This window comes from Miscanthus floridulus, chromosome 15 (genome assembly GCF_019320115.1).
Source record: "Miscanthus floridulus cultivar M001 chromosome 15, ASM1932011v1, whole genome shotgun sequence".
Classification (NCBI taxonomy): Eukaryota; Viridiplantae; Streptophyta; class Magnoliopsida; order Poales; family Poaceae; genus Miscanthus; species Miscanthus floridulus.
The window spans coordinates 64,412,196-64,436,991 of NC_089594.1; the positions used below are offsets into that span (position 1 = coordinate 64,412,196).

The following is a 24,796-nucleotide window of genomic DNA, read 5'->3' on the forward strand; positions in this document are numbered from 1 at the left end:
TGCCAGGTGGCAATGATGAAGGTCTCCATTAAAAAAAATGGATTGTTATGTTGGACCTTGGCTTGCTGCATCATCCGAAAGAAATCCATTGTGAAGTCCCAATTTATACCAAGGCGATGCCAGCAGGCTTGGCTAAAGGGGCAGCTGAAGAACAAATGAAAAACAGTTTCTTCAACGTTGTTGCTATATAGAACACAATTGTAGTTGTTTCCCTGAAGCTTGTGCTTTTTCCTTCTCAGAATGTTCCTTGTGTTTAGTTTGTCCATCAAGAGGAGCCACGGAAAAACTCTAAGTTTGTTGCAGCATCTGGAGTTTCAAATCCAGAGAAAAGGGGATGGGGGTTGTATATTCTTGTAAGGAAAGTTGTAGCACTTTGATGAGGAGTAGTTCTTGCTTCCCCAAATGTATTCCCAGAAATCCTTTGAATTCTGATCGACCTGCAGATCTTGAATTAATTCTTGGAGACTTTGGAATTCTTGGAAGGACTGCTCTGATAAGGGCAAGTGAAATTGGGCCTCCAGAGTGTTATTAGACAAAAACCTGGCCACTAAGATGTTCTTATTCCTAGCAAAGGAGTAGAGCCTTGGGAATTTGGATTCTAGGATGTTGTCATTCCAAAGGTCAAACCAGAATAGCACCGTGGAACCATCTCCAAAAGTGCACTTCACAATTCCTCTGAACATGTCACATAATTTTGGGACATCCTTCCACCAAAAGGAGCCCTTATCTGTCGAAGCATGTGGCACCTGACCCTAGGAATAATGCGCATTCTAGATCAGCTTCACCCATGGGATATCCTTCCTATTATAAAATTTGTCCAGATGCTTCAAAAGAAGGGTCTTGTTTTGACTCCTAAGATTGATAATTCCCAATCCTCCTTTTCTTTTTGGCTTTGAACATTTACTCCAGGCCACCAGTGGTTTCATCTTTGCATTGGAGTCTGAACCTCTCCAAAGGTAGTGACGTCTTGCTCCATCAATATACTCAATGACTGCCACCGGCACCTCCAAGGTACACATGGCATAGGTGGGTAGCGAAGAGAGGACAGAATTGACTAGCTGAAGCCTTCCTACATGGGTCAGGAAGGTAGAAGTTGTCGTGAGCCTTCTTTCAACTTTAGTCATAATGGGACCGTAATGTTCAACCCAAGGTTTTGTTGTGCCCAATGGCAGTTCAAGGTAGGTAAAAGGAAGAGATTCCAAATTGTAGCCGAAGACACCAGCAAGGAGTTGAGCTTTTTCAGGAGAGAGATTTAAGGGAACAAGGCAAGACTTCCTGTAGTTGACTCTCAGCCCTGTCGATTGCGAGAAGGATTCCAGAAGGCCTTTCAGGATGAATAACTCTCTTTGAGAAGCTTTCATGACTAGAATAGTGTCGTCAGCGTATTGAACAATGGGGAACTGATCCAGCTCAAAAGAAGGAATAGGCAGCTCAAATAGACCTTGCTGATAGGCTTTATTGACAATGCACTGTAGAAGGTCTGCAGCAAGCATAAAAAAAGTGGTGATAAAGGGTCACCTTGCCTGACCCCTCGGCGTCAATGGAAATGATTACCTAGCATACCATTCAGAAGAATCGAGGAAGAACCAGAGATCATAATCCTCTCAATCCAGTTAATCCAAATTTCAGGAAACCCTAAGCTCCTCATCATCAACAAGATTGTGTTATGTTCAATTGCATCAAAAGCTTTTGTAAAGTCCAATTTTAGGATAATAAGCTCTTTTTTGGAGTGTTGACACTAATATATGTATTCATAAGCCCAGGGCAAACAATCTTGTATTGTTCTGCTTTTTATAAAACCATATTGATTGGTATGAATTAGCGGTATTATTTTTTCTTGCAGCCTATTAGCCAAGAGCTTTGTGATGATTTTGATGACCCCACTTAGAAGAGAAATGGGCCTAAAATCATTAACACTTGTAGGATTGTGCACTTTAGGAATCAGTGTGATGAATGAATTATTGATGGCTTCTAGACTCAGATTGCCATTGAAGAAATCAAAGCACAAAGTGTATATGTCTTCTTTTATAATGTTCCAGTATTTTTTCATGAAGAGTCCATTGAAACCATCGGGGACCAGGGCTTTGTCAGGAGGCATGTGTTTGATTACCTCATCAATGTCAAGGGTGTAAAAGGACCTAGAGAAAGACTCCAAGTCATTTCTTGGTTGCACCCATTCTTCCAGGTTAAAAAGCATTATAGGGTTAGAAGAGCATCCCATCCTTTTTTTGAAATCCTCCAGTAGCAAAGCTGCTTTTTCACTATGTTCAGTAATAGTCCTACCATCCTCCACAATCAGGGTGGTGATGGTGTTAATCCGATACCTTTCAGTGGCTGCAACATGAAAAAATTTGAGTTAAATGCACTCTAGGTCCACAAACTTGTTTAGGGGTGCCAGATAGGTCCATAAACTTGGAAAATGCATTTGTGGCACAGTAATCTTTGAGTTTTGGTTCACTCTAGGTCCATGTTGCCAAATAAGTAGGTTTATGCTGATGTGGCGTGTCCAGGGTGGACCCAGCTGTGTCACGTGAGCGGCGCGTGATACCCAGCCAGCCCGCCTGTCTCTTTGCCAATACGTAGAAAGCCCCCGCCGCATCCTTCTTTTCCCCATTTGACAGAGCGTTTTGTTCTCGAGTTCGTCATGCGCGAGGCAAAGAGACAGGCGAGCGGGAGAGGCGACCGTGGAGTGAAATCGGCATCACGATTGGAGTGTTGTGCGGCGACGACAGGTCGTTCTCCCTGCGGCGAGGGCAGTCTTCCCCGGTGATCCTGGTGGAAGTGCAGAATGAAGGCCAGAGTGCGGTGAAAAGGGGAGCCACCCCCTGATTACAGTAAGCGCCTCCAAGGTCCAATCTTGGTTGTGTTTCATAGTGTTTATCGCTGATTTGTTGAGAAGGATTCATGGATGGGGTCATATAGAAGCTTTTTTGCCTAGGCTAAGGTTTCTGACTTGGTTGTTGTAGGTCGAATTAGATGGATGGATGCCTGAATATGTTCTGTTGTTGTTCATGTAGGTGGAATTAGTGATCAGTTTACAGTTGAGATACATCACAATGGTTTCTTTGTTGGTCATGGTACGAATCGGTCATACATTGATGAGAGAGTGAGCTTTATCGATCATGTTCAAGCCCAAACTTTGTGTCCACAGACCTTTTATGACCTTAGTTTCTTGCTTCACTATCCAAGGAATCTAGTATTGAAGGTGTTTTGGTTACTTCCTGGAAAGGATTTCCCAGATGGCATCAGGCTGATTGTTTCAGAAGAAGACACTTTAGTGATGGCTTCAGTTGTGCACAAAGTGAAGACACTTGTATTGTATTTTGATCATGAGGCCATTACATCAGGCTTAGATTGGGATGATGTAGTTGCAAACCCTGCTACATCGTTGCCTAGAGTGATCAGCCCATCCAAAGGTCAGACAAGGCAAATAAAACAATGAGGCAGCAGATGATGAAGGCCCTAAAGATGCACATGACAGCTCAAGTGATGACAGTGATTTTGATGATAGTGATTATGACTTAGAGGATGATGATGACCTTTTTGTTGGCAATGTTGATGAACATGTGACAGATGAAGGTGTTGTCAAAGGGAGGAAGATAGCTAGGGGAACCAAGAGGGCAGCAGGAAGGACCAGTACTGGAACTTCAGTAGTTGTTCATGATGATGATGAAAATGAGGAGTCAACTGATGATGATAGGCTAGAATTACCTCAGTCTGATGGTGAATGTGAACCAGCATTCAAATTCAAGTCATTCAAACCAGAGGACATGGCCCACCTAGTGTTTAAGGTGGGTATGATGTTTGACACTGTTGAGATGCTAAGGAAGGCTATAACTGAATACAGTCTTAGGAACAGAGTGGATATCAAGATGCCTAGGAATGAACAGAAAAGGCTTCAAGCTAACTGTTCAGAAGGATGTCCTTGGTTCCTTTATGCATCATATGATAAGAGGGCTAATGGCATGATGATCAAGACTTATACTGGGAAACACAGTTGCCATAAGAAATGGGTCTTGAAGAGTTGCACATCTACTTGGCTTGCTGAGAAATACATTGAGACATTCAGAGCAGACCAAAAAATATCACTGTCCAACTTTTCTAGGACAGTGCAGAAGGAGTGGAATCTTACTCCATCAATGCTGCTTGTGACGCACAGACAAAATGCTTTTGGTTTTGTAAGATGAAAGTGCTACTGTTGGTGACTTGGTTGCCATGAATGCTGCTTGTGAACTTTTTCAATGCAATGTCAAGCTCAGTTGGTGTCAAATATTTCCTGTGTCCACAATTTCTGTTAAAATATTTCTGTCACATTGCCTGTCAAATATTTCTGTCAGCCTCAAAGATTACTGGGTTCACAATGTGTCAAATATTTTAAGATCAATGGCATGATACTAACTGCCATTCCATTGCATCATTATGGTTAACAAAAGTACAGACTAACAATTTACATGATGTCATTGACTACACTAACAGTACTAACACTACATGGTGCCATTCACTTCGCTAACAACACTAACAAGATCAGCACCTGAACTACTAGCATACAAACACACACAAAACACAGAGCTTTCAATGTCACAAGCAGTTCTTCCCTAGGTGCTACTGCTAACACTCCTGACTCCTTCACCATTGGTTCTTCCCTAGGTGCTACCAGCCCAATATCCTTCATCTCAGAAGTTACTGCCTCCACTTTGGGAACTCTAGTGCTGTGCTCTCCATCACTTGCCAACAATGGAGCCAACAGTGCTTCCCTGGCTAGCACCTTCAGATGCTCCTCATACTCATCTTCCTAGTAGAAAATAGGACAACCCGAATTCCTCTGCAGCCAAAATGAAATCAAGATCGAGATGCAGCTCACAGGCAACCAAGAATCAAACTTTCCAAACCCTAACTTACCTTATGGAAGGGGCAATAGTAAAAAACTTGCCCTCGGCTGTGCTCCTGCGTTGAAACCCGCCGCACCACCCTCCGCCGGCTGCAATCCGAGCATATGATGAGAGGGAGGTCAAGGTTGCGCCGATTCGGGACCGAGCCGATCCACTGTTGCACCATGGAGGAGATCGACAGAGTGGAGGGTGCAGGCAAGGGCAGAGAGAATGAGGGGAGCAGGGGAGCCCGAGAGAGAGACAGTGACTGAGAGAGAGCGAAGGAGGATGCGGCGGGGGCTTTCTGCGTATTGACAAAGAGACAGGTGGGCTGGCTGGGTATCACGCGCCGCTCACGTGACACAGCTGGGTCCACCCTGGACACGCCACATCAGCATAAACCTGCTTATTTGGCAACATCGACCTAGAGTGAACCAAAACTCAAGATTACTGTGCCACAAATGCATTTTCCAAGTTTATGGACCTATCTGGCACCCCTAAACAAGTTTGTGGACCTAGAGTGCATTTAACTCAAAAAATTTTGTTCCTCCATCACCCATCTTGGTACATCTTACAGTATACCTTTTCTTCCAATATTCTTTTTTATAGCCATGTAATCTCAGGATGTGAGCCTTAAGAATATTTCTGAAGTTGTATTCTTGAATAAAGAGGGGTCTTTGTTCTTCCAGGGAGTCAAGAACCTCAAGCTTGCTGCTGCAAATTTTAATTAACCTGGAGAGGTTGGATAGTTTATTACTCCATTTTTTAAGTGCAGCTCTCAGGAGTTTGAATTTAGAGCTGATTCTTGTGGCGCTGTTTGAGGCTCTGACATTAGCAGACCATACAGACTTAACCAGCTCCATGAACTCAGGATGATCAGCCCAATAATTTTCAAATCTGAATACTTGCGCCTTGGGAATATTGGTGCCAATTTGAATTTTACAAGGGATATGGTCTGAAGTTGGTCTTGCTAGTGGTAGAAGAAGAGTATCCGGGTAGACAGAGATCCAATTAGCTGAAGTGAAGACCCAATCAATTTGCTCAAGGAGGGGATCGTCTTGCATATTGCTCCAAGTGTATTTTCTCCCTTTGAGGGGAATTTCTAGGAGCCCCAGGTTGCTTATAATTTCATTGAATATCATAATGTCATTCATATTGCCTCCACTTTTGTTTCTGTCACTCAGGGATCTGTAGAAATTGAAGTCACCCATTATCATCCAATTGACAGTATCATCAATTTGAAGGTTATTAAGCCAGAGAACAAAATCATCCCTATCAGGGCCTTGACAGGGTCCATAAACAGTGGTAAGAAACCAGTGATGACCATTATGTAAGGAAGAGAACTTGACTGTGATGGAGAATTTGTTACTCTCAATGATATCTCCATTAAAGAGGGAGCTATTCCATCCCATAAGAATGCCTCCAGAATTTCCAACAGAGGGAGAGAAAGCAAACTTGTTGAAACGCTTTGGGTCAGCTTTTTGATAAAAGTATGGTCAAAATGGTCTCTCTTAGTCTCTTGAATACAGTAAATTGTGCAAGCGCTTTCATCAATTTTTTTCTTTTACAGCATTACACTTGTCTTCAAAGTTGATTCCTCTGATATTCCAATTGAGTATGTTCCAGCTCCTATTGAAACTATTGTTTGGACTATTATCATTTATTGTGTTATCCATAAAAACAAGTGTAGGTGCAGCAGCCATCTCTTATCCCAAAGGAAAAAAAGAGGAGAAAGAGAGCAGCAAAAAGACTGAAACTGAGCACTTAAGATTTTCTGAATGTTGTGAGCCACAAGCACATCAGAGGGAAGTGAACCAGGGGACCAATCCCAGAAATCAGCAAGCACAATAAAAAGAAACCAAGCCAATACTGCCAACATGAAGGTGTAGGAATCACAAAAGGTTCCGAAGCAACATATCCAACCAGTCTGTGACCAACTTAACAGGTTCAGATAGAATTCAGTACAATATTCAAAGACAGGGCATTCCCTGACAAAAGAGAAACTAAAAGGCCGACACTTCATTGGTGCACTTCTTCAAGCTGCAAATATGCTCCTCCATCCTCTTGAGGCCTAGAAGCAAGGAGCAGTTCGACTGACACCTCCAAAGGAGCGATGCCGCAGGACTCAATGGCCAACTTCTGTATCTCCGCAATGGGTATTTGAGGGAAGATAGTGCCCATATTAGTAAATTTAGCAATGGTTGAAATGTCGGGGAAATCAGAGCCTTGGCAAGTAGGTGAGAGCAGAATGTTACCCAACAGATCAGACTGAGGCTTGATCTTTTTGTTCTTGTTGTTCTTCTTGTTTTCAGTAGGAGCCTTCTTCAGGGAGATACTAGCAGGTTTGTGTCCGTCTAGCTTCTTTATGAGTCTTGGACTCCTTCTAAGCTTCATAGTGGTGGTGGGAGTAATACATTTTCTCTTCTTTGTTGCAGATATGCTTCTCTTGCTTTTATCAGAGATGTTTAACTGAGACATAGTAGCAAAATCCTTGTTCTTGAACCTTCTTCTGTAATATACCCTAGTGATTGGATTACCTTTGCCCAGGGAATAAGCATAAGGAGCTGGCATGTTTGGGTGGATCTGAGCACCACCAAGGTCTAGTAACATTTGCTGTGGGTGAAACTGAGTATCATCAGGGTTTTGTTGCATAAGGAGGGCTGAGCGGAGGAGCATCACACTGATCTGGGATATTAACAGCAATACTGAGAGATGTAATCCCAAGAGCAGCCAAATCAATGTGAATCAGGGAGTTTGGAATGCTGAGACTACCCATTATCTTGGAACAGCCAGCCTCGCTTTGAGTGGCAATCAGTTGCTTGAGCCCATCTGCCAGAAATTTTGAGATAGCTACCTTCTGCTCAGTGTCTTTCTGTGTCTCTGAAGGAACAGTGACCTGCTGTTGTTTGGCTTGCAGCTGCTCTTGATTAGTTTCATCGTGGTCAGTCCCCTGAGAGTTTAGGACCATTCTCTGGGCTTCAATGGTGACTTCTTTGTTTGCCCCCTGCGGAGGTTGCAAAATGGGGGCAGAGAAGGATGAGGTAGCCTCACTAATGACAGCAGAATTCTGATCTTCCTCTACGGCCCCTTGATTTTGATGTGCTTCAATCAACTGGTCCATAACCTGATCTGCCATCTCAACTACGTTGTTGATTTCCCCAGGAAATACTGGCTCCTCGAAAGGATGAGGGTTGCCATTGTGAGCAGGTGGTTCTTCCTCATCAGTGGGCTGAGCATTTGTGAACTCTGAATTAAAGATGTACACAGGAACAGTCCAAGACCGACCCGGGCCATTAAGCTCTTTACCATGCTTGATCACTAAACTGCGAGGGACCTCCAGAGGGTTATCAATCATCACTTTGACCAGAACACGCGCTCGAGAATGGTCACTGGAATTCCAGAACAGGAGCTGCCCAAAGACACTGCAAACTTGCTTCAGGATCAAAGGATCCTTAAAATCCAGTGGATAGCCCAGCAGCAATAACCAGCTCTTTCTAGTGTATGGAGAGTTGCGCACATTCATTGGGGTCTCATCATGCTTAACGATACGAACTTCATAACCACCAATCCAATGCGGACTTGTAACTACAAGTGTATCGCGCTGACAAGGATCGCGTAGCTGATAGATTCCCACACCATGCGGATGCGGCGCGAAGTAGAGGACATTCTTCCGTACCTCAATTTCTATGTAGTCCCTGGTGAGATGCATGAGCTGGAGCTGCTGCGCCGGGGTGAGCTGGGCTTCAATGATCGCGATGGCATAATCTTCATGTCTCTTGACAATCCCTCCAGAGACACAGACGGTGCGCCTGGCACGCCTGTGCTGTCCACCATCTTCAAGGATCATCGCGCTTGGGAAGAAACGCCTTGGATCAATGGCAAAGTTCGCCATGGCTTGAGCGCTGTTTGCGGAGGTGGGAGGAGGTGGAGGCTGAGGATGCTCTGGTTGCTCTGTGTTTGTCTTCCCCGGGGTAGGGATGTGAAGAGTGATCTTCTGCGAGCAGCAAGAAGGCAGAGGGGCACTTGGGGCCTTAGGTCCTAGAGACCAATGAATAGCAGGAGGTTGGACGTTTCCATCATTACTGCACACAGTGCTCGATGGTTGCAAGCCGGGCTTAGCAGCCCACTTGAGCTTAAGGTGGGCTCTTCTTCTAAAGCAATTTCGAGCCCGATGACCATAAATGAAACAGTAGATGAACCTGATATCACTTCGGCACTCCCGTATTAAATGATTCGGGCTTAAACAGCGAAAGCATAATGTGGTTGATGGGTTGGGAGTGAAGTTATAACGTTCGCTGCACTTCATTATATTGCTTCGGCTGAAGAGAATTGGCAGCCAGAATATCATTGCAATTAATATCAAGATCTCTCTCGAGCCTTTCGAAAACCGTTTGAACTGGAACCACTGAGTACAGCACGATGAGCACCATTGAGTCTGTGAGAAGCAAGAACATCAGGATTGGCTTGCACAACTGAAGTTATTGGATCAACAGGAAAAATTTCAGTAGCCAAATGCTCCTCACGACCATCTTTAACAGTTTCAAAATCCCTGCATTGAACTTGGTTTGAACTAAGTCCAGCATGCTTCTCAGAATCCAAAGCAAAAGGGGAGGCTCCGATATGCATACGAGAGGGAGATGAAACCGGACAAAGAAGACTTCCAACTGTAATCACGATGAAAAGAGCTCTTTGGGGCGAGATTTAGACACAGGAGAATCTAAAATCAGTTTTTTTTTTTTTTTTTTCTGAAAGAGACCCTTTTATCCGAAGTCCTGTGTTTACTTTTTTTTCGCTGATCCTTGTGGTCCAGCTAGCTTCTTCCTCTATTTGGAAATGGACGGTTTTAAAAAGTTCAGGTAAAACATAGTTAGAGGTGAAATAGATAAGTATGAAAGGTGGGAGGTTAAGTAGACTTTTTTCTCCTTTTTTTTTTCATGCTTTTTCCATTCCCGCTTCCAATCAGTACCTCCGTCACGCCACAAATGAAAATATATATCAAAATAATCAGTCGTGATCCTTTTGAGAGCACGAACAAGCAGCCCCACGTTCTTGGATGCAACAGAGAAGCGAAATTGCGAAAATGCCGCTCCTTTTGAAAAGAAACATGAAAACCAGCGGGAGTTCCTCCTGGCAACAGAATCCTCAGTGAGCCGAAAGAGAAATCTCCGAAAAACCACGAGTAAGCAGAACGAACCATCCGGCGAGGAAGAAGTGTGATGAACCGAGGAAGAGAACTTGCGCAACACCTCAGCTTGAAACTTCTTACCGGGAGAGAAGCCCCAATCTCGCACGAGTTCCGCCAGCGCTGGGTCCTGCTCCAGCTCAATCAAGGCGCCAGGAGACAAATCCATCCCCATAGCTATTGCTCGCCCATGTCTCTCTTGCGAACAGCGGTGGTGAGCAGTAGATCGGGGAAGTGTGTGGCGGCAGGCAGTAACAACAGGGTGGTGCAGGGCGGCGGCGGTGTGACGAGGCGCGAGGAGGCGACCGGCGGGTGGCGTCGTCAGCGGGAGGCAGCAATCGGAGCCCCGCGCGCGCGGCGTCGAGGAGGCGCGCGGACGGCGGCGGTGTGCCCACATACGAGGAGGCGACCGGTGGGTAGCGGGGGGAGGCAGCAACCGCAGCCGCACGCTGCGGCGGCGAGGAGGCGCGCGGGCGGTGGCCTGCAAATAACTGGCTATGTATCCTTATTACCAGATTTGGCACCATACATGTCTGTTTCATTCCTCTGTCCTTTGTCCATATATTTGGTACTAATAGGTACTTCAGCAATGGTAGAATGAGTTAGATTTGTTAGGGCCTGTTTGGTTTCTATGGACTAAAGTATTTTGGACTAAAATCTGCATTTTAGTTGGACTAAACAGCCAAACACTTGGACTAAAAGTGGACTAAAATCTTTTAGTCCTTTAGTCCATAAAACTGGACTAAAATGGACTAAAAGGTGTTGGGGACACCCATGCCTCTCATTTATTGCTCTCTCTCTCCACTTTAGTCCATTTTAGTTCAAGAAACCAAACACCACTTTAGTCCACTTTTAGTTCATGGACTAAAATGGATTAAAACTTTTAGTCCATGGACTAGAGAACCAAACAGGCCCTTAGTTTGACTTGCTATCCTGGAGTGATCCATAACCTGCTGGCAGATTTTTCAGCATCCTCTGACTGGGCCCAACATATTAACATCTGGGCATAACAATTTGGGGGGCCCATTGGCAGTCCCTACTGCATCTAGAGACCAAGGAATAGAAAAATCTGGTAAGTTTACAACTAAGGTAACCAGCTCTGATATTGCAGGACTAATTTTATCCAACATCTAACTTAACTGGTGAATTTTGAAGCTCTTGAAAATCAGAGCAATTTCAGGAGTCCTAATCCATCAGCCACTTTATCTCCAAGGGAATGGCAAGCCTTTAAGGCTGGGCTGAAACAAGGAATTCTTAGCCCAAAGGATATCCATGTAACCCTTGATAATTTCCCGTATTATCTCAGGTCATTGCTAGTTCTAGAAATCTAGATTAATGTTTTGTGGATTCGCTTTAAGAGTTATCTGTTATCTTCTAGCTTTATCTTCATTTAGATTTGGATATTTTTCCTATTCACACTGTTGATAAGATCTCAGTAATTTTCCCAAAATATTAGGAGCAAGCAATCTGTATTTTACCACCTTCTTTCTAATTAATCTTTGTTCATTTCTTGCAGTGATAGTACAAAGGAGATACTCTTGTTGTCTGCATTTGTACACATGGACAAGGAATTCAACAAATGTTCACAAAAAGTTTCATCTCTAAATCAGCGAATTCTATTATCCGGTCCATCAGGTATTTCTTATCACTTTTTTATTTTAGTTATATTGCTGGTGAGAATCTAATGCCGAGATGATGATGCGACGGGTCTATAGGTCGAGGCAGCGGTAACCTTTGTGCGAGGGGGGATATCCGAGGAAGACGCATGCTGTGGAGCGAGGGGCGAGCTTATGTTTGGAGGTTGCTTGCATGTTGGGGTAACAGAGGCACCCAAAAACACGCAGATGACTATAGGTTGGTGGCTGGTTATGCAGTCGAGTGTAGGGAATTTCATGCTGAATAGAGGAGGATGGGCGCCTATTATGGAGGTAGAAGGCTGTTAGGAGCCCCTCAGCCCAATATGTGGGCGGCAGGGAGGCATGAAGGAGCATAGTACGAATGGAATTGTTGAGTGTGCGGATGATGCGTTCGGCTTTGCCATTTTAGAGTGATGTGTAGGGGCAGGAGAGGCGGAGGTGAGTGCCTTGAGCAGCGAGGAATTTGGTGGTGGCGGTGTTGATGAATTCAGTGCTGTTATCGGCCTGAACACATTTTAGGGGAAGACTGAATTGTGTTTTGGCAAGCGCAGCAAGCTCGACTACGTGTTGGTGGACCTCAGATTTTTTTCGGAGCAGAAAAACCCAACAGTAGTGACTATAATCATCCAAACATACCAAGTAATATGAAAAACCAGACAGACTGTTGATGGGGGAAGTCCATACATCACAGTGAACAAGTTCAAAGGGTGCATGAGTTATGGAATGCGAGGAACTGAAGGGTAGACGCGTATGCTTGCCTAACTGACATGAGTGACATAGGGAGCGGTCCACTTTATTACAGGAAACAGTATGAATTTTATTAAGATGTTCTAATGCAGCAGGGGCTGGATGGCCGAGACGTTGATGCCACAGTGTCGACGAAGCAGCCAAGAGAGCATGAGATGGGGCTACAGGTGTGCTGGCAGGCATGGTGTATAGGTCCCCGTCGCTGTTATAGCGGAGAATCATGCGTCCCGTCCTGAGATCCTTAACAGAAAAACCATGTGCGTCAAATTCAAAGGAACAACTATTGTCGCGAGTGAACTGACGGACAGATAACAGGTTGCGGACTATGGATGGTGCGACAAGAATATTGTTAAGAGCGAAATTTGTTGTAGGTGTAGGAAGAACGGAATGACCTCTAGACGTAACAGGAATGCTAGTGCCATTACCTACTGTTATTGAGGAGATGGAGGGGGGAGGCGTTGGGTAAGCATACCATCCGAGGACGTCATGTGCGTGGAGGCGCCGGAGTCAACGACCTAGGGCAAGTTGCCCTGCAGTTGCATGTTCTGCAGAGCAGCAATGAGGCCGGCTGCATCCCAGGTGCTGGTGGAGGTGTTGGAGCCGCCGGAGGACGCCTGGAGCGGAGCGAAGGCGGTGTGGGCCTGCGGGGAAGGCCCGAGGATGCTCTGGTTGCGCCCAGCCTGGGCACCAGGACCTCCAGGGGCACCAAGACCTACTTGGCGGCGCTGTCCAGGAGGGGTGACGCGCTCTCCAGGGGCCACACGTTTGCCGGTCCAGGGATTGAAGCCCCAGGGAACATGTTTGTTGGTGCTGGTGCTGCCGGAGGTGTTAGGGAAGCCGCCGTAGGAGTTTGGGAAGGGCTGCTGGCCGCCCTTCTTGGTGTTAGGCCGCCTACCGCCCTGCTGCTGCTGCTAGTTACTGCCCTGCTGCTGCCGCTGGTTACCACCAGGAGAGGAGGCAGTAGCCAGGAGGGCGGTGGTGGCGTGCACTTTCTCCTCGTTGTGCAGACGCAGTTCTTTGAGAAGGAGCTGGTGCCGGGCGTCGGCGAAGGTGAGGGGCTGCTTTCCGGCGATGGTGTCGGCGACGGTGGAGTAGACCTCGTTGAGCCCGCGCAGCAGATTGAGGACAAGGTTGGGCTCAGATACGGGCTGCCCGACGTCGCGCAGTTCGTTGGCCTTCTCCTTCATGCAAACGTAGTAGGCGTCAATGGACAGGTCCCCCTGAGTCATCGAGTGGAATTCGTGATTCAGGAAGATGGCGCGAGGAGCTTTGTTCTCCTAGAACACAGCGCTGATGGCCGTCCAAAGGGCGCTCGCCGTCTGCGTGTTGTCGGTCATGGCGAGGTTGAGGACGGCGTCGGAGACAGTGCTGTACATCCATCCGTGGACGTAGAAGTTAGCCTACGTCCAGGCCTCGTCGGTGGGGCGCGAGGTGGAGGCGGTGGCGAGATGATGCAGCAGCCCGAATTTCCCACACGTGGCCTGGAACGCCGTCGACCACTTGGTGAAGTTGGAGGGCTTCAACTCAAGGTTCATGGGGACGTGGAGCTTGATGTTGATGGTGGTGAAGGGGCAGATGGCGGGGCAGAGTCGGCCCCTAGGATGCCGCTGGTGGTAGAGGAGATGGCTGCGGTGGTGTCCATGGCAGGGGGGTGGGGGGGGGGGGGGCGCAGGAGGTCTGGGCAGAAGGTGGAGAGGGGCCGGGAGATCAGATCGAGACCCTCACGGTGGTCGACCGCTTCTCAAAGTACGCACACTTCATCGCGCTTGGCCACCCCTACACCGCCGCGTCCGTCGCCCGCGCCTTCTTCGACGGCATCGTCCGGTTGCACGGGTTCCCCTCCTCCATCGTCAGCGACAGGGACCCGGTGTTCACCGGGAATGTTTGGCGCGACCTCTTCCGATGCGCCGGCATCAAGCTGCGCATGAGCACGGCTTTCCACCCCCAGACTAACGGCCAGTCCGAGGTGGTTAACAAGGTGATCGCCATGTATCTTCGATGTATCATAGGTGATCGTCCGCGCGCATGGGTGGATTGGCTATCTTGGGCCGAGTACTGCTACAACACTTCGTTCCACACGGCCGATGCGTGACAGGCGAGCGCTTGGAAGCGATCGGCGAACTCCTGGACGGTCGTGGCGAAGGGCAGCCGCCGAGCTCAGCCAGCCGACTGCCCTGTAGCGGCATCCCAAAGCGAAGGCGACATAAGTCGCAGAAATGCTCCCACGTCGGCATGCCTTCGTCCTGCTCCAAGGCGTAGTACCAGGTCTGTGCGCCCCCGCAGAGATGGTAGGATGCAAGCCAGGTACGGTACACAAGCCAGGTACGGTTGGTCGCCACCAGGTTGATAGGCAGTAGCTCTCTATGCCTTGTCGATCGGAGGTTGTAGCTGTGAGAGATCGGTAGTTGGGGCTTGAACGTCGTACGGCGGCGAGGCGCCGTGATCGCACGACGAGAGAGAGAGAGAGATGACGGCTAGGGTTAGGGTTTTGGAACTCCCGGCTCCCAGAGGGAAGCCGAGTAATGTGATTACTCTTTGCTTAATTGTCCAAGTGTCTTACAATTGATATTTATAGCTAATGGAAATAACTGAAATAATACTATGGGCCTTTAGGCCCCTAACCCCTGCGGCTGCTATCAGCCACTAATGGGCCTCCTCCGGCTATAGGCTAAGCCGGTTGATAGGCAGCAGCTCTCTGTGCCTTGTCGATCGGAGGTTGTAGCTGTGAGAGATCGGTAGTCGGGGCTTGAACGTCGTACGGTGGCGAGGCACCGTGATCACACGATGAGAGAGAGAGAGAGATGACGGCTAGGGTTAGGGTTTTGGAACTCCCGGCTCCCAGAGGGAAGCCGAGTAATGTGATTACTCTTTGCTTAATTGTCCAAGTGTCTTACAATTGATATTTATAGCTAATGGAAATAACTGAAATAATACTATGGGCCTTTAGGCCCCTAACCCCTGCGGCTGCTATCAGCCACTAATGGGCCTCCTCCGGCTATAGGCTAAGCCGGTCATAACATCTCTCCCCGCCTGCACAAACAGCTCGTCCTCGAGCTGGAAGTCGGGAAACTGCTCGCGGAACTTCGGAAGAGACTCCCAAGTGGCGTCGTTGTCGGAGAGGCCTTGCCACTTGACCAGCAGGCGCCACTCACCGCGACGCTGCTGCGCCTGCAGGACGCGCTCTAGAGTAGGAAGATGCCGGCCGTCGAGGACCAGGGGCAGCTCGTCGGCTGCTGCAGGAGGGTCGCCGCGGTGGGGCTTGAGCAGCCCCACGTGGAAGACGTCGTGAAGCCGTGCGCCCTCTGGAAGTTGCAGGCGACGGAACCGATGTGTTCCAGAACACGGAACGGACCAGCAAACTTCGGACTGAGCTTGCACTTCGCCCGAGGGTCCAGGGACTGAGCCGTCCGGTGGAGCAGGCGCAGATAAACCCAATCCCCGACCGCAAACTCCACGTCGCAGTGCCCGGCGTTGTAGTACTTCTTAGACAGCTCCTGTGCCTGGAGAAGGCGCTGACGCACCTCGGCCAAGATCATGTCCCGGTCTCAGAGAAGCGTCGCGGCGGCCTCGGAACGGGCCGACCCCGGCTGATACGGCAGGATGGGTGGCGGAGCGAACCCAAGGCGCCGCATCGTCGCCCCACTTAGAAAATTGTGGGTGGAGCCGGTGTCGAGCAACGCCAATAGGCGCTCCCCCTTGATCATCACCGACAACAGCATGGTGTTGGACGTCCGAATGCCTGCAAAAACATGGAGGGAGACCGCAAAGACATTAGCAACATCGGCCTCGGGAGCGGAATCTTCCTCCTGCAGAGCTGGCGCCTCTTGTGGCGACGCAACTTCCTCGATGACGTCGGCGGCGGCCTAGTATAGGAGGCGCGGGCACACGTGGCCCGGGGCGTAGAGTTCATCGCAATTGTAGCAGAGCCCCTGGCGGCGCCATTCTTGCTGCTCGGCTTGGTGCAGGCTGTACTGTTCACAGCGGCGACGGCTAGGGCTGCAAGGGCGCTGGGGAAGGCCGGCCGCGGGGCTTCACCCACGGCCGGCAAGAGAGAAGGGATTTCCTTCTAATCTCTTGCTTGATTATAGATTGATACATCACCTCTCATTATATAGAGAGGTCTGACTTGGCCCCTAAGCAAGCGACTAATTAACCCTAATGGGCTAAGGCCCAATAGACTCTTGACTCCTCTAACACTAGTGTTAGAGGAGTCAAGTGTTAGAGGAGTCAAGGGCCTATTAGGCCTTAGCTCATTAGGGTTAATTAGTCGCTTGCTTAGGGGCTAAGTCAGACCTCTCTATATAATGAGAGGAGATGTATCAATCTAGAAGGAAGCAAGAGATTAGAAGGAAATCCCTTCTCTCTTGCCGGCTGTGGGCGAAGCCCCGCGGCCGGCCTCCCTCAGCGCCCTTGCAGCCCTAGCCACCGCCACTGTGAACAGCACCAGCGGTACTGTAGCGTCGCGGGTACTGTTCACGTCAACCGCCGTCGCTCCCCTCGACTCTCTCCTCTCAATCCTAGCAACCACATAACATCTGGTATCAGAGATCTCTGGTTCGATCATGTGGTTCGATCATGTCCACCCCCTGCCATCAGCGCCAGCGTCGTCGGCCGCATCGGGGTTGTCGTCCGCATCCTCGGGAGCACCCCTGGCGTTAGAATCTTTGGCCGCCGACGTAGCTGCGATCGCCCGCGGCATGATGGCCATGCAGGCGGCCATGGTGGCCATGCAGGCGACCCTGGGCGCCCTGTATGCGAGTTCGGCGCCCGACCCTTTCCCGCAGCCGGTCAGCTGGCCGCCGCAACCGTCCAACGGACTCTTGACCGCCGAGGAGAGCAGCAGTCCCGCGCTGCTTTCCACCTCTCCTTCACTGATCCCGTCGTTCACCACCCCTAGCCCCGTGCCGCCACAGCAGGACAGCGATGGCGTCTTCTACGGGGGCATGGATGGCATCCAGGCATCGGCGGCGCAGCTGCAGGCGGTGGCGCATTGCCTCCTAGCGCGCCGGCAGGGACGACAACACCCCATCTTCAAGCGGCGGCGTCCAGTCGTCCCTACAACAGCAGCCTTGCAGCTCACGGAGAGGAAGGCGATTGCGCGGGCAAGTGCCTGCAAGGTGTTTGTGGCGGTGCGGGTGCGACTGCAGGCTACGGCGCGTGGCCTCCTAGCGCGCCGGCGGCTGCAGAAGATGCGCTCACCTATGCACGAGGCGACCTTGACGGCGGTCGACCTCAGCATAGGGGAGCGCAACCTAGCATGGTCGGTCGACCTCGCCTGGTCGGACGGCCACCAGCAACCGTGTCAACCTGCTGTTGTCTTCAGGTGCAAGCATGGTGTTTTTTCCGTGGGCGGGGAACTCCAACTCTGCGGCACCGGCGATATGGGAGCAGCTTCCCTCCTTGACACCGGCGGGGACGCACTGCCTAGCGCCATCGCATTCCGCCACCGTCCGCCACGAGCACGTCTCCGCTGGTTGCTGTTGCCACTAATTCTAGGTGGCCATACCCGTGCACCCCTCTTGTTCCGATGGTCTCCATGGGATCCAGGTGGCTACACACGTGCTGGTCCAGCAAGCGGAGGGTGCCCGCCGTATCTTCAGGAGTCAAAAATAAAAAGTCGTAGTCTTCTTCAGGTCAATACAATAAGCCGAGATGTAAAAGGCTTATTTTTAGGTGTTAGGTTTGTGTCTAGTGGAGGCATCGTTAGTGTCATCGTCAGATTGCAGCTCGAGGACGAGCTGCATGTCCAGGTGGGGTGTAGTGTTAGAGGAGTCAAGGGCCTATTGGGCCTTAGCCTATTAGGGTTAATTAGTCGCTTGCTTAGGGGCCAAGTCAGACCTCTCTATATAATGAGAGGTGATGTATCAATCTATAATCAAGCAAGAGATTAGAAGGAAATCCCTTCTCTCTTGCCGGCCGTGGGCGAAGCCCTGCGGCTGACCTTCCCCAGCGCCCTTGCAGCCCTAGCCGCCGCCGCTGTGAACAGTACCCGCGGGAGGCACTGTAGCTCCATGTTACTGTAGCACGCCCTCTCATCTCCATCCCAACTGGCCCCATAACACCTGGAGTTGTGTACACTGTTATGGCTGCCTCACAATTTTCTTGGTGTTTGCTTTTCATCTCTAACTATTCTGCACAATCATGCTTCTAGGGTCCGAACTGTACCAGGAAACATTGATAAAGGCGCTTGCAAAGCACTTTGATGCTAGACTTCTCATACTTGATTCTCTTATTCTGTTGTGGTGTAAGTTCAACATAGGTTCCCTTATTTATATGGACAATCAGAGTTTTTACTGTACCCTTTAGCTTCCCAGTATGTCAACAGAAGTATTATTTACTGAAATAATTCCATGCAGATGTCTTCAAAGCTTCAAGAGTCCCTAAAGGATGTCAGGAGTGATGATGCACCAACTTTTAGTTCAGGAGCTGACATTGTGGGAACATCCAGAAAAAACACTTTCAGAGAAGGTTTTTTGTGCTCCCTTTCTTTTATTCATCAAAATTTTACTCGCACTGTAATCAAACCTTTACATATTTTGCGTTATGCAGGAGATAGGGTAGAGTATATTGGTGATGGTTCCTTAAAGTTGTCACCCAGGTATTATTGCTGAAAAGTGAGAACTATCTGTTCTTGTTTCATTTGAACCTAGTACTACTGTGTGTTTTTATCTCTGCCGATTCTTTTGTATTTTTTTTCTCTGTGTTCTGAAGAAGGATTAATTTGTATCACGTTCAATTAATGTTTTTTTTCTCGAACACGCAAGAGAGCTGCGTATCATTATATTAAAGAAGAAGGACTTGATTTGGAAAATTAATGCTGGAAGCTCGTGTTCTTGTGTTTTGGTAAAGTCTAAACAAGGACACAGTTGAGCTTTTTTTTCTAATATAAGTGAAGAAAAATATACATAATATAGCAATAGCATTTGGAAACTCATCATAAATAGAATTTGAGTTGACTAAATATTTTTGAAAGAGTATATGGTTTCAATGCATGAACTTAAATCAATACCATAGTGGACTTGATTTGGTTTCGATATTTATAAATCATTTTTTGTTTTCTTGAACACGCAGAAGAGCTGTGTATGATTATACTCTACCCTTACAACACATTGATAGATCACGTCGTGGTGGTCATTTGATTATATTACTACTGAGACACATTTGGTTCATTCTGATGAATTGTTTGATTTATTTACAGCTCTTATGTTTATCGGGGTGAAGTGGTACTTGCTTTTGAAAAAAATGGGTCTTCTAAAGTTGGAGTTCTATTTGACGACCCTATCGATGCCGGAAATGATCTTGGAGGTTTGTGACCGAAATCGTGGCTTATTTTGTTATGGTTAGTCTGAACTTCTTAAGCATTGTGGATTTAGTGACCTATTGATACTCTTTTGGTGTTATGAGCGATTTGTTGTTTGATATTTCTGCAGCTGCTGAACTTCGGCTAGACTCTTCTGGTGGTGAAGTTGATAGCCTTGCTTTAGGAAAGTTCATTGAGGTAATGGCTGTTATAGGTGATCAGCATCACTAAAATATATTCTCTTACTGCCTCCAACAATACAGTTTTCAGTTTAATTGCCTTTCAGGTCATTTCAGAAGAAAGCAAAAGCAGTAATTTGTGTTACTCAAGGATGTAGAGAAGTCATTCACCAAATGTAGAGAATCGCTGATCAATGACCTTCCACCTGGTGTTCTGATAATTGGGTCTCACACTCAGGCACAGAGCTACAAGGATCAGGTATGCTTGCACACCTTTGAAGAAGCACAAGTTTTTAAGATAAAAGAATGCTCAAGGTAGAGTCAGAGAAAATACAGGTTGTTCTCTAAAAAGCTTATTTGGACTTGGATGATTCTTGAATTTACCAGTTGGCATGGAGTCATGTTCCCATGTTTTCCCACTTTGTGTAAAAGATGTTAATTGAGTGCTCTGGACTGTTTTTTTGTTATATCCTTAATTTGTTGATGTTGTGTGGCTTCCTACTGGCAATCAGTCCCCACTTAAATTTTTCCCAGTAACATTGTCACCCTTTTGCATTACTTTTGTGGGCTTATAAAGTGTAATGACATGCAACAATGGACCCTTTTAGGGCTGTTGTAATCTTATGTGTCAGTACTGTTAATATCACTCTATATCTCTTGAAAGTTTGTTTTAAACATGCAGGAAGCCATTGGAAGTAAGCCTGAAGGAAGCAGAAGTGCTACAGAGTCAACAAAGCATCTAAATAATCTTTTCCCTAATAAAATTTCCATTGATCTTCCACAGGTAGTGTCATCCATAAGCACTTCTGTTAGGCACTGTGTTTGTAGGTAGTACTTTATCTAACCTGGAGATTTTCATATATTGTTTTTTGGCAGAATGGAGCACAGATATCAAATTTGAAGAAACGACTAGAACAAGATACTGAAACCCTTAAAGATAAGGCCAACATTAGTAATATTTGTGTGGTAAGATACGATTAGATCATTTCTTTAAACATATCAATTGGAACATTTATTGGAGTACCAACCTTGAGTTGGAAATCACTCCCTCTCTTTCTTCGTTTTTTATCACAAACACACTGGGAAATCCCTCCCTCTCTTTTCAGTGTTTATCTTTTTTTTTCTCGAATACGAAGGAGAGCTTCGTATCTTTGTATTATAGAGAGAAAGAACCGGCCCCTTACAAACAGACACTAGGAAATCACTCCCTCTCTCTTCAGTGTTTATCACAAACACACACTAGGAAATCACTGCCTCAGTTTTAACACACACTAGGGAATCACTCCCTCTCTCCCTCCTTTTGGTTGATGCGACTCTCTCAGCCCTCACCATTATATCCTCCTAATTACTGCAGTCATAACTCCTATGATTGCCTATTATTCTCCTTAACTACTAGCTAAAAGTCTGCTACTACTAAAGACTGCACCTAGACACAATGAACCTGGACACACAGGATTATAGATAACATTGAGTTGTCATCTATTTCCTAAGTTTTAGAGATATGTTTAAATTTTCTCATCTATATATATACATATACATGGGGATTGTATCCGTTTTGATAAAGCAATAAAGAAATAGATCAAGAGTTCCTATCTCCTCTATTTGTCCCTGCCCTTGATTTTTTTTTTTTTTTTTGGAGAAAATGTCCCTGCCCTTGTGCTGCGGCCTCCAGGCATTGGCATGGTCGTCCTGCTCAGATTAAGGCCATCTACAGTATGCCCATGACACTCTGTTTTTTTTATTTCAGTTTCTGACTAGCAGAGAAATTGAATGCGTTGGTCTTGAAGAATTATCCATCAATGATCGATTACTGACTAATGAAGGTAAGCTGTTCTTTCCATTGTTGCTCATGGACCAACTTTTTATTTTCGCCCCTTGTAATAATAAATTAATTTTTTTGCGTTAAAAAAAAAAGCGTTGTTATTACAGCCTCAAGTATGGACTCAGTGTGGTACAGAGAACACACAGTGAAAATAAGAGCCCAAAGCATGTGCTAAAGGTGACCCCTCCATCTCTCTCTGTATATGTTAAAAGTCCGAGGCACAAAAATTCATGCAAGTTTCTTTTGTCAGGGTGTGCTCACCTCACAGAGAATGTGTTCGAGGAAAAAATTCTTCTAAATGTTATCTCACCTAATGATCCTGGAGTAACCTTTGCGGATATCGGAGTCCTGGACGAGGTGAAAGAGACACTGAAGAAATTGTTGATGCTCCCTCTACATAGACCTGAATTGTTCAACGAAGGGCAGCTAAGAAAGGTGCTTGCCTAGTTTCAAAGTGGAAAATTGAGCCTAGCATATTTGCCTGGTAGCTATCATTTACATATATGGAAGTACTGCTAACACATTTCTTTCTGGCAGCCTGTGAAGGGAATACTGCTTTTTGGACCTCCTGGAACAGGTAAAACAATGCTTGCAAAAGCGGTAGCTACTGAGGCAGGTGCAAACATTATCAACTTGTCAATATCAAACATTACATCAAAGGTACTGTTAACAAAAACAACTGTTCTTTTGCATGCTAATTTTGTCTGTTCTACTATTAAATCTGGTGCATTTTTCATTTTGTTTTCAGTGGTTGGGAGAAGCAGAGAAATATGTTAAGGCAATTTTCTCTTTGGCAAGTAAATTATCTCCTGCTATAATATTTGTTGATGAGGTGTGCACCCAAATGGGTTATTCATTGTTTTATTATGTTTGAGTGTGTTGTGCACTTGCTCTTACAGTTGTTACTTTTTCTTCAACAGGTTGACAGTTTCCTAGGAAAGATAGAAAGACCAGGAGAGCACGAAGCAATGAGCGAGTTCAAAAATGAATTCCTGATAAATTGGGATGGTTGGCATACTAAAGAGCAAGAACATGTAACCGTTCTTGGATCCACAAATAGGCCATTTGACCTTGGTGATGCCGTTATTCGAAGGTTTCCTTGCAGGCAGGCTTCTATGATCCCCTGAACTAGACAGATTTATGTCCACTTCTTAGCTCTTGCCACTGATTATTATTTGCAGATTAATGGTGAGCGTTCCTGATGCGTCGAGTAGAGAGAAGATTTTAAAAGTAATACTATCCAAAGAAATGTTGGCACCAGATGTGGACCTCAAATTAGTTGCCAGTATGGCTGGTGGATATTTATGGACTGACTTAGGTATGCTGACGTCGGTGTGCCTTATACTCTTCAGCTGGGAGACGGAATTGGATATTTACCATTTTGTTTCCCTTCCCTACAGAATCTGTGTGTAACTGCAGCCTTTCGCCCCCTCGATGAAATCATGGAGAAGGAGAAAAAGGTGCACGCACAGAATCTCTTTCTTTGGTTAACCATTTTTCGACGCATCTCTTCCCCTTCATCCCTTCTAGTGTCTCTTAAGTCCCTTTTTTTATCATACAGGAGAAGAGTTTGGCGATTGCTGAAGGTAGGCCTGAGCCTCCATTGTATGGAACCAAGGACATTCGACCACTTGAATGGATGACTTCAAATTTGCGCTTAGCCAGGTGAGGGAATCATGACTTATTTGAGGCACGCTAATGAATTGGCATCATGATTTAAGAAGAGGTCTTTCCTCTTAGCTTCCTATATATCAAGTACCGAATAATCAGCTGAACAATTTACTGTAGGTGCACGCCAGCTTTTCGCCTAATTCAAGTACCATGGACGAGTTTATAGAGTGGAACAACAAGTTTGGAGACGGGAGTTCAAAACTGAAGCAAACTCTGAGCTACTTCATGTAGTTGAACACAGAGCAACAAACATCATTTGTACAGTTGCTATACTATACCCCCTGCAAGTCAGTGTGCCCCAGTCAGTTGGGTTTTTTCTTTGTTCCAACATTCAGGAGCAGCCGATGCTCCCGGTAATTAGCAAGACAATTCACTGAACTATGTGATACAGTGACAGTGAGGATTGACATGATCGATAGCCATTGTCCTTAACCCTATTCTTTCTCTGTTCGGTTCTCCCACTAATTCTGACAATTGGTAAAGACCTTGTACAGTGACATGGAAATAACAAAATCATGAATCAGTGCCGATTTGATTGATTGTAATGGTCAGTGGCTCAGTATCAACCACAAGCCCAACTGTACAGGTTTTACTGTATTTTTTTAGCTGTAGGTTGCAAACAATTTTTTTCTCTAGGTTGCAGTATGGGAGGGAACAAAGCTTGCTTCCAACCGGTTTTTCTGTACTCCCTGTATGGATGCCAAGGTTGACTGATTTGTGCATATGTAATGATCAGTATCGATCACATATTCACATTGCAAACTGTACAGGTTTTACATTACATTTTCACTGTAGGTCGCATGTAATTTTTTTGTAATTTGGAAACTCTGTAACCCCTGCATAATTGGGGAAGTTGGAATGGCTGAACTTATGCATGACACACAACTTGTTTGCCACCAAGTTCTGTAGTGGTACGGATGCCAAATTTGGAACTGAAATTATGAATGGCATACTCTGTTGTTGGATAGTTGTTTTTTCTTTTTCCTTTTTCATTTCTGAATTGATGCATTACAACATTACGGCACCACAGGATGGAAGCTAACCTAACAAGTAACAGCTGCAGTTGGTTTCCACGGGCACAGCCGCACAGGTGAGCTGTGTTCGAGGACAGAGGTGCAACTGGAATAAAGAAGGCACATGTCAGAATGAGGTGGGCAAGGGCAAAGGTGGTGATTTAGGTTTAAGGTCATTCAAATGTTTTAATTTGAAATTACTTTACAATGGCGTGTATAAGCAGCAGTTGTATTCTCAACAACTATATAGTCAAATGCACAAGCATCTCCAAACTTATCTCCTTGCGGTCATTCATGAATGACATTGAACTCTCAAAATATACTTTTAGGTCACTTATTTTTTTGCGCCTTACTAGCGTCCGGACGCCGGTGCCTGC

General features: G+C 46.6%; 1 protein-coding gene and 2 pseudogenes across 1 annotated transcript; 1 reads left to right on the forward strand and 2 right to left on the reverse strand.

Moving 5' to 3' along the window:
- Window positions 1-6,580: 6,580 nt before the first annotated feature.
- Window positions 6,581-9,001, reverse strand: LOC136508502 (uncharacterized). The gene is made up of 2 exons (XM_066503187.1): window positions 7,124-9,001; window positions 6,581-7,007 (listed from the first exon to the last, which is right to left on the reverse strand). The coding sequence occupies exon 1, from the start codon at window positions 8,758-8,760 to the stop codon at window positions 7,504-7,506; it is 1,257 nt and encodes a 418-aa protein (XP_066359284.1). The 5' UTR covers window positions 8,761-9,001; the 3' UTR covers window positions 6,581-7,007; window positions 7,124-7,503.
- Window positions 9,002-10,240: 1,239 nt separating this feature from the next.
- Window positions 10,241-23,637, forward strand: LOC136507562 (uncharacterized; annotated as a pseudogene).
- On the reverse strand, window positions 12,290-14,076 carry LOC136508504 (uncharacterized; annotated as a pseudogene).
- Window positions 23,638-24,796: the final 1,159 nt, after the last annotated feature.

Coding starts and splice junctions, on each gene's coding strand:
- LOC136508502 (XM_066503187.1), bottom strand. CDS start 8,760: ATGGCGAACTTTGCCATTGATCCAAGGCGTTTCTTCCCAAGCGCGATG.